Here is a 10,383-nt window from a genome sequence, read left to right as displayed (position 1 = left end):
TGGTCTAAGCCGTGCCACTAGAGATCCTGGTTCGAATCCAGGCTCTGTCGTAGCCGGCCCAGCGTCGTCCAGGGTAGGGTAGGGAATGGCCGGCAGGGATGTAGCTCAGTTGGTAGAGCATGGCATTTGCAACGCCAGGGTTGTGGGTTCGTTTCCAGTATGAAAATAAATAATGTATGCACTAACTGTAAGTCGCTCTGGATAAGAGCGTCTGCTAAATTACTAAAATGTAAATGTAGAGTGGTGTTGATGCAGTTATTATAGAGTTTGTTATGAAGTTAAATTATATTAAATTAATTATGAACCTTGTTTTCATAGAGATTACTGTATCATGAAAATGAGATACCAATAAATGGTAATAGACTACATGAAATGTTTATGTTTAGATTCAGAACCGAGAGGGAGTATTTTACACACTCATAACCATGTTGCCTTTCTCTGACTTCCATGCAATATAGTATTTCCATGTAGCTCATATCATTAATGAGGATAATGTCCAATTTATGAAGATTTCATTCTAATTGGTCAACATATAATAATTCACTTTTCAAATTGTGAAACAAATCACATTATTGGTCCAATAAATTGAGTTAATAGGTTTTGCAAATACATTAGTAACCTTTAGAACAGTGTTTAGTGTCTCCCGGAGCTGCAGTTATTATATTAATCATTCTGCTGTTTTGCATGGTGTTACTGTCATCGTTTTATGCAAATCACTGCATCCACTGTTTGTTTTGCTCCATAAACTCTGACATCTTCTGATGAGAAAGCCACTTTCCTCACTCTTAATATGTAACACATACAACTAGTTTGATAAACTAACTCACTGGGAGTGAATCAACTACTTATTTATTGGTTTGTAGACATTTTCAAGTCTGTCATGTACAGAGTAGTCATGTAAGTGTAGTTGGTGACTATTGTATGGTTATTCTGTGGCTACTAGTGTATCATCCTTGTTATTTATTTTATTATGCTATATATGCCTAAGAGGGTGGTTGATAAATCTGCATTTTGGAACCTAGTGTGACAACCATGCCAGTTGGTACAGTATTTTGTAAGTAGGAAGGCAGCTCACATCTAGCATTAGATGATTTAGGCTACTTCCCACACACACTGGCATTTTATCAAACCTAAAAACATGTATTATCATTATTGTGGTGATGACCATTGTGCATATTTACCTTAATCTTAACATTTAGGCTAGTGATGAATTAGATCAAAAAAAAAAAAAAAAAAAGATCAACTCCGTTGACTCACTTGGAGTGGCCCCCATCCTAGCGCTAAATGGTGCGTGCGGTCTGGTCTGGTCTGGTCTGTGTGTCATGGAAAAACAGGCCACTGATGCAGTGCACTGTGGCCCAGGGGCCAGTGGCAGGCCACATGACTGGATGGGTTCATGTCAAGTATTTATGTCACAGGGGGAAATACTTTTTCGACCTCAGCCTAGGCCATATGGTTATCCTCAACTTTCTCCTAATGAGAAAAGGGGAGAGGGTGTGTGTGGAAGTGCTATACAAGGTGTATCTGACGTGTATAATTGAATGTGTTGTTGTGACACTCCCTGTAGCATTTCCCAAAAATAACTGTATTGGGGATTACTAGCCTGTACTTATTCATACAGTAACTGTTCAGTTCTCATAGACCATTGTCCAAAACCTAAATGACAGCATATCTGTTATGTAATGGAATTTAATTCACTTGCAGTGAGGCAAAACACATGTGCTTCACTTCATAACTAACGGAAGACTGAGTATGCCATTCACGCATGAGAGCATCTGCTCAGGGTAATCCAGCATGAACTATCATAATGCTGTAATGCTGCAGCTTTAAGGGAGAATTCTGTCCTAACAATCCCATAATCTGAACACGAGATAATACAACATAAATTATTCATTAATTGAATACCCTGGGGCTATAATTTACTGTAAGATACAGTATATGATAAATGCATGTTATTGGCAAAGCCTTGTTTTGGACAAGTGCTTGAGTGATGGCTAGTAGGACATTTGATTTCATAGTGTGATGTTCAGAGTTGGTGCTAGTATTTTATAGGCCTGAAAATGTATTTTTGTCTCATCTGCTGCTCCAATGGTTGGGGAAAGTTACATGTGTTGTACAGTAGTGTTCCACAAATAGCTCATTGCTCCGATGTTCTGCATCATCATTATCACCATTGAACAGACAGAACAGCGCCGGAGAAGATGGCTGCCGTTTTACAGCCCTCTAACCAATTGTACTATTATGTGTGTTTTTCCGCGTTATTTGTAATTTATTTTGTACATAATGTTTCTTCCATCGTCTCTTATAACCAAAAAGAGCTTCTGGATATCAGGACAGCGATTACTCACCTCGTATTGGACAAAGATTTTTTCTTCAACGAGGCGGCCGCGAAGGATATCCTACAGACACCCGACAAGGCCCAAATCCCCGTCATTCGCATGAGGAAGAGACGGAGATATCGTGGACGTAGGTCGGGGTGCCTTGTAAGGATCCGATGGCGAGCGAGTAAACTGCCGCTCCCATCAATCCTATTAGCCAATCTTCAATTATTGGAGAACAAATTGGATGACCTAAGATTACGATTATCCTACCAACGGGACATTAAAAACTGTAATATCTTATGTTTCACCGAGCCGTGGCTGAACGACGACATGGATAACATACAGCTAGCGGGCTATACGCTACATCGGCAGGATAGAACGGCTGACTCCGGTAAGACAAGGGGTGGCGGTCTGTGTATATTTGTAAACAACAGCTGGTGCACAAAATCAAATACTAAGGAAGTCTCGAGGTTTTGCTCGCTTGAGGTAGAGTATCTTATGATAAGCTGTAGACCACACTATTTACCAAGAGAGTTTTCATCTATATTTTTCATAGCTGTCTATTTACCACCACAAACCAATGCTGGCATTAAGATTGCACTGAATGAGCTGTATAAGGCCATAAGTCAACAGGAAAACGCTCATCCAGAGGCAGCGCTCCTAGTGGCCGGTTACTTTAATGCAGGGAAACTTAAATCCATTCTACCTAATTTCTACCAGCATGTTAAATGTGCAACCAGAGGAAAAAAAAACTCTAGACCACCTTTACTCCACACACAGAGACGCATACAAAGCTCTCCCTCGCCCTCCATTTGGCAAATCTGACCATAACTCAATCCTCCTGATTCCTGCTTATAAGCAAAAACTAAAGCAGGAAGCACCAGTGACTCGGTTAATAAAAAAGTGGTCAGATGACGCAGATGCTAAGCTACAGGACTGTTTTGCTAGCACAGACTGGAACATGTTCCGGGATTCTTCAGATAGCATTGAGGAGTACACCACATCAGTCACTGGCCTCATCAATAAGTGCATCGATGATGTCGTCCCCACAGTGACCGTACGTACATACCCCAACCAGAAGCCATGGATTACAGGAAACATCCGCACTGAGCTAAAGGGTAAAGCTGCCGCTTTCAAGGAGCGGGACTCTAACCCGGACGCTTATAAGAAATCCCGCTATGCCTTCCGACGAACCATCAAACAGGCAAAGAGTCAATACCGGACTAAGATTGAATCGTACTACACTGGCTCTGATGATCTTCGGATGTAGCAGGGCTTGAAAACTATTACAGACTACAAAGGGAAGCACAGCCGCGAGCTGCCCAGTGACACAAGACTTCCAGACGAGCTAAACCACTTCTATGCTCGCTTCGAGGCAAGCAACACTGAAGCATGCATGAGAGCACCAGCTGTTCCGGATGACTATGTGATCACGCTCTCCATAGCCGATGTGAGTAAGACTTTCAAGCAGGTCAACATTCACAAGGCCGCAGGGCCAGACGGATTACCAGGACGTGTACTCCGAGCATGTGCTGACCAACTGGCAAGTGTCTTCACTGACATTTTCAACATGTCCCTGACTGAGTCTGTAATACCAACATGTTTCAAGCAGACCACCATAGTCCCCGTGCCCAAGGACTCTAAGATAACCTGCCTAAATGACTACCGACCCGTAGCACTGACGTCTGTAGCCATGAAGTGCTTTGAAAGGCTGGTCATGGCTCACATCACCAGCATTATCCCAGAAACCCTAGACCCACTCCAATTTGCATACCGCCCCAACAGATCCACAGATGATGCAATCTCTATTGCACTCCACACTGCCCTTTCCCACCTGGACAAGAGGAACACCTACATGAGAATGCTATTCATTGACTACAGCTCAGCATTCAACACCATAGTGCCCTCAAAGCTCATCACTAAGCTAAGGATCCTGGGACTAAACACCTCCCTCTGCAACTGGATCCTGGACTTCCTGACGGGCCGCCCCCAGGTGGTAAGGGTAGGTAACAACACATCTGCCACACTGATCCTCAACACGGGAGCCCCTCAGGTGTGCGTGCTCAGTCCCCTCCTGTACTCCCTGTTCACCCATAACTGCATGGCCAGGCACGACTCCAACACCATCATTAAGTTTGCCGACGACACAACAGTGGTAGGCCTGATCACCGACAACGATGAGACAGCCTATAGGGAGGAGGTCAGAGACCTGGCCGTGTGGTGCCAGGATAACAACCTCTCCCTCAACGTGACCAAGACAAAGGAGATGATTGTGGACTACAGGAAAAAAAAGAGGACTGAGCACGCCCCCATTCTCATCGACGGGGCTGTAGTGGAACAGGTTGAGAGCTTCAAGTTCCTTGGTGTCCACATCACCAACGAACTATCATGGTCCAAACACACCAAGACAGTCGTGAAGAGGGCACGACAAAGCCTATTCCCCCTCAGGAGACTGAAAAGATTTGGCATGGGTCCTCAGATCCTCAAAAAATTATACAGCTGCACCATCGAGAGCATCCTGACTGGTTGCATCACCGCCTGGTATGGCAACTGCTTGGCCTCCGACCGCAAGGCACTACAGAGGGTAGTGCGTACGGCCCAGTACATCACTGGGGCCAAGCTTCCTGCCATCCAGGACCTCTATACCAGGCGGTGTCAGAGGAAGGCCCTCAAAATTGTCAAAGACTCCAGCCACCCTAGTCATAGACTGTTCTCTCTGCTACCGCATGGCAAGCGGTACCGGAGTTCCAAGTCTAGGTCCAAAAGACTTCTCAACAGCTTCTACCCCCAAGCCATAAGACTCCTGAACAGCTAATCATGGCTACCCGGACTATTTGCACTGCCCCCCCACCCCATCCTTTTACGCTGCTGCTACTCTGTTAATTATTTATGCATAGTCACTTTAACTCTACCCACATGTACATATTACTTCAACTACCTCAACTAGCCGGTGACCCCGCACATTGACTCTGCACTGGTACCCCCCTGTATATATACCCTTCCTACTGTTATTTTATTTTATTTCTGCTCTTTTTTTCTCAACACTTACTTTTTTGTTAAAAAATAAATGCACTGTTGGTTAAGGGCTGTAAGTAAGCATTTCACTGTAATGTCTGCACCTGTTGTATTCGGCGCATGTGGCCAATAAAATTTGATTTGATTGGATTTGAGGTGAAGGGGCAGGAGCAGGGGAAATGCTGACTTCCACTAGGTTTTCCATTTTTTATGCCCATTTTCTTAGTGAAAGCGTCAGTAGTGCACCAGCACAGCCACTCATTGGTTCCTAGCTGTTCACCATTGATCCCTCTTTGCTTTCTGATGCAGTGGCCCGGAATGTGATGTTATTTCATTACTGAGGCAGAAGAGACGAGCTGGGTCCCAGCCCTGGGGGCATCTCTCGCTCCCTGACTTGGACAGGACCACAGTATGTGATAACAACTGAATGGTTCAGACAGATTAGCTCAGTCAGTCGCCTATGGTATCTCCTGCTGGAGCGTGGAACAGACAGAGACTCTGGACTCTGGAGAAAGGAGTGAAGGAGTAAACATCCAGTAGAGCAGGTGAAAGGGTCGGTTTGGAGAGAGGGAAGGAGAGGAGAGGAAAACAAGGGCTGCTTCAAGGCCTGTCATTAGATATGGACCCAGATATGGACCCAGATATGGACCCAGATATGGACCCAGATGACAATGAACTTGGAGTGTTCACGGTCATTCAGTGAGTAGATCATTTCAGTCCTAGTACGCAGTTCTGTATTGTACTTTTGATGCATCCTCAATGGTCAATTCTACGATGATTGCACTGTGTTATCTTAATATTCTCCAAATAAATTAGTGTTGGTTTGATTACATAACATTTTTATTATTTGGAATATTTAAACATCAGTGTTAGTAATCAATGAATGCTGTATAGGATTAATTTCAGGATTCGGGATTGTGGATTCAGGATTGTGGATTAACCATAAATCCACTCCTGGTTGAAGTTATTTGCATAAAACATGTCACATCAAAGTTTTAAGTCTTTTAAGTCTACAAATGCCAACATTTAATATAACGACTGAGGATAAGATGTATATAGTATACATGTAATTTCTCTCGACATGTGATTAGATTAGACTGTGTGTGGATGTGGATGCTGGGTATTGGTTGGCGATGACACAGTAATTGGCCATGTGATGATTGTACTTTCCACTGATGTTATGTAAATAGCTTGTATTGACAGACACGCTTTACCCAACATAGGATGGAATAATATTGGTCTGTGCCTCTCAAAGGTTTTTGGGAATTTTGGTTTATCCCTCTTTGAAGAATTCCACTGTACTGTGCATCATGTTATTGCCATGAGTACTTGTACTATGTGACCTTATCTTGGATTAGCAGGGTGTTAACCACTTTAAACTTCTTAAGGTGTTTTACTAAAACTGATCAACAATCAAAATCAATTTTTACTTTTTCTGTGATCTCAGCCAGGTTTCACTCCACCATTAGTCACACTGGTGAATATTCATGGGACATGTCATTAAAATGTTGAGCTTCCTGCTAACACTGTTTAATTCAGTGAATAAATCACCAGTGGCATGGGCATAATGAGTATGGTGCGACTAGATCACAGACACACAAACAGATTGGCTAGGTTACAGCACTGATGTGGCACACATACATGCAGACAGACAGGCAGGCAGCCAGGCAGGCAGGCAGGTGAACACACACACACACACATACACAGAATGAGATGGAAGATGGACTGGGGGGCAGGGCAGGGTGGTGTTAGTGGTTCATGTCAGAGTGCAGCTTGCTGTGACGGTTGCTGACACATACATCTGGTTGAGGGCCAGGGGCCAGCTGAGCCAGGTGAGGACGAGAGGGCAGTCTACCAGCACTGACAGATTAACCTTGTACTGTATCTCTGCTGTGGGCTCCAACAAACTAACACACTCATCAGCACTGAGAAAATGCCCCATGTACAAACAGCCTATACTGTATGGTTCACAGTCTGATGCAGTATCGGTCTGAAATGTAACATTTTGATATCTTGAATGGGATGATATGAATCTGAGTATGTGCTGCTGTCCTTAAATCATCACTCCGTATGCTACACTCCTGAATGTGATTACTCCATAGCCTTCTGCTTATAGGTCTTATTTCAGCTTTCTTTGCGAGCAACTTGAGTTAAAGGTACAATACAGCCGTTTTTATCTGAATATCAAATAATTTCTGGGTAACAATTAAGTACCTTACTGTGATTATTTTAAATTAAAATGATAAAAAAGAAACTAAAATAGCTTCTTAGCAAAGAACAATTTCTCAAGCAAGAATTTTGCTAGGACTATCTGGGAGTGGTTTGAGTGGGGAGGGGAAAACTGAAAGTGAGCTGTTATTGGCAGAGTAGTTTTGAACTCTCTTTCTTATTGGCCTATTAACTAATTTGGCATGAAAGGCCAAATCTCACTCCCACCAAAACATCTGAAATTTCAGGCGTTCTTTTCAAACAGCTCTTACACTAAAAGGGCATTATCATAATTTTCACAATTTCACAGTATTATTTCAACCTCATAGTGTGGAAATTCATAATATACTCACAGGAAAATCACGTTTTTGACTGCACTGGGCCTTTAAACTCTGGACTTGCAGAATATAGCTAAGCACGGGTGAAATCAGCTGTTTTTCAAACGAGCTCAGGGATAGAGGCAGCTATGTTAGGAATCAGAGGGGGAGCTTTGATTGGTTCAAGGCCCGGGCCACAGTCTCCCTAGATGTCCCTCATGTCTGACCTTAATATCCTCTGCCACTCCCGCTGGCCTCTGGGCAAGGCAGCGGCCCAAATAGACAAACACCCAGAATACGCTGAGTCTCTCCTTCTCCACCACAGCCATGGGACACAGTGTGTGCAGATCAAGCAGACTGTCAGATATTTTCCACTCACTGATCTGATCTGGGTGTACTAGATGACTTGGCTGTTTGGCAGTTAGGCACATTGGGCCACTAACTGAAAGGTTGCTGGATCGAATCCCCTAGCTGACAAGGTAAAATCTGTCGTTCTGCCCTTGAACATGGCATTAACCCTAATTGCTCCAGGGTGGCCGTCAATAATGGCTGATCCCCTGGCTGTTAACCCACTCTCGACGGTGTCTCAGGGGGAGTGAGATATGAAAAAATGCATTTCCATTTCACACCTCACACCTGTACAGGTTACCCACTTACAGTGAAGCAGGACTATGTAAGCACACCCTAATTAAATAATAATACAATTATTAATATACATGATTTGCACCATATATTTCTAAGATGGTTATACCTCTATATTTCAGGCTGTTGTGCCTGTGAGCCTCTTATGTGTGTGATGCTTAGCTTTACATGTTGCCAAGTTCTATTGACCAACCGTATGCAGAATGGGATAATAGTTCCCCATTTCCTTATTGGTTACTGATGATCACCTAGAAGTTACAAAGTCATAGAGAGCCAGCATTCCTGAGGCTCAAGGTCTCTACATGGGCAGTGGGGCATCAGGGATTTCTGAGTCTGACTGATCAACCATGTTTCTGCCTCACCGCCTTAAAGAGAGCAGCCAAATCATGAGTCTGAATAGAGTGGGAATGACAAGTTTCTTTATTGTATGCCTCACCAACAAAGGCACTCTGAGTCACTCTCCAGATGCTAACAAGCTGTGGCATTTTAATATAGAATGATTGCTATGTGTCTGCAGGGAAAGGGCTACAAATCATTGTTTTAAATGCCTTAGCCTGAGTATCCCAATATTATACTAAGAAATGTAAAACGCATTGTGTGTTTGATGGCACATCACAGGAGAGAGAGAGAGTGTCTGAATAGATTGCCTTTATTACCAAGGAGAGGAGACCATTTTATCAGGATGTCGGAGGCAAGATGAGGTAGTATCAAACCCCATGCATCACAGACGCCTTAATGATCTAAATTGCCTCTTGGTGCTTTTTGACAGAGGGGCCTGGTCTGTAGTCTCTGATTAATAAGGGGCGATTCTTCCTAAATTGGATAATAGACATTTGGTGATCCATCATTTGCATGTGAGACTGCAGAGTGGGCTGGCGCTGGGGTAATTTGAGTGTGTTTGCAGGTGGCATTAGTTATGAAATAGGCTACATTCCTTTATATGTTTCCTTTGCTAATATCCTCACATCCATCAACATGATCAATTCCATAGACCATATTGAAAATGGCTTTGAAAAGCAATGCCTTTACATTATATAAAATGTATTTCAGTCTAGGAATATGAAATATAGGAATGTAGAAGATTCTAACTCAGAATGTGAAATAACAGCTTCCTTGCTTGAAGAATGCAGTTGACATGCTTCTGAATAATTCAATGGCTATGAATCATAGGAGCGTCTCAGCCCTTCTCCCCATCCCACCCCCCACCCCCCCCACCCCCCCGATCTTATTTGATCTTAACAAAAAAACAAAAAACAATTGTACATAATGTTTCTTATTACCAAAAACAGTTTCTGGACATCAGAACAGCAATCACTAACCTCAATTTAGATGAAGATTCTACTTCAATGAGTCTTTGACATATTGCTCACTCCGGACCAGGCACTAATCCCTCACACTCAGAAGAGAAGAAGACGACGCTATAGAGGCCGACATGCGGGCACCCTGATGAGACTACGGCGGCAGGTGAATAAACCGTCTCTACCCTCTGTTCTATTGGCGAATCCGCAATCGCTGGAGAATAAACTGGACGAGCTACGTTCGAGACTATCGTATCAACGTGAAATTAAAAACGGTAATATACTATACTTCTCGGAGTCATGGCTGAACAAGGACATGGATAATATACAGTTAGCTGGGTTTTCTATTCATCGGCAAGACAGAACAACAGCGTCCGGTAAGATCGGGGGTGTCTTTGTTAACAACAGCTGGTGCGCAATATTAAGGAAGTATGAAGGTTCTGCTCTCCTGAGTTAGAATACCTCATGACAAGGTGTAGACCATGCTATTTACTAAGAAAGTTTTCATTTATATTTTTCGTAGCTGTCTATTTACCACAACAAACTGATGCTGGCAGTAAGACTGCACTCAACGAGTTGTAT

General features: G+C 43.3%; 1 protein-coding gene across 1 annotated transcript in view; it reads left to right on the top strand.

Moving 5' to 3' along the window:
• The first annotated feature begins 5,736 nt into the window (after positions 1-5,736).
• Positions 5,737-10,383, top strand: part of LOC121553141 (FERM and PDZ domain-containing protein 4-like) — a 56,976-nt gene continuing 52,329 nt past the window's right edge. The window contains 1 exon segment of the mRNA XM_041866104.2: positions 5,737-6,035. Coding sequence (XP_041722038.2) covers positions 5,956-6,035 — 80 coding nt within the window. The 5' untranslated portion in view covers positions 5,737-5,955.

Source organism: Coregonus clupeaformis, chromosome 4 (genome assembly GCF_020615455.1).
Source record: "Coregonus clupeaformis isolate EN_2021a chromosome 4, ASM2061545v1, whole genome shotgun sequence".
Lineage (NCBI taxonomy): Eukaryota > Metazoa > Chordata > Actinopteri > Salmoniformes > Salmonidae > Coregonus > Coregonus clupeaformis.
Note: the sequence above shows the minus strand (reverse complement) of the source record. Positions and strands in the feature narration are given on the sequence as shown.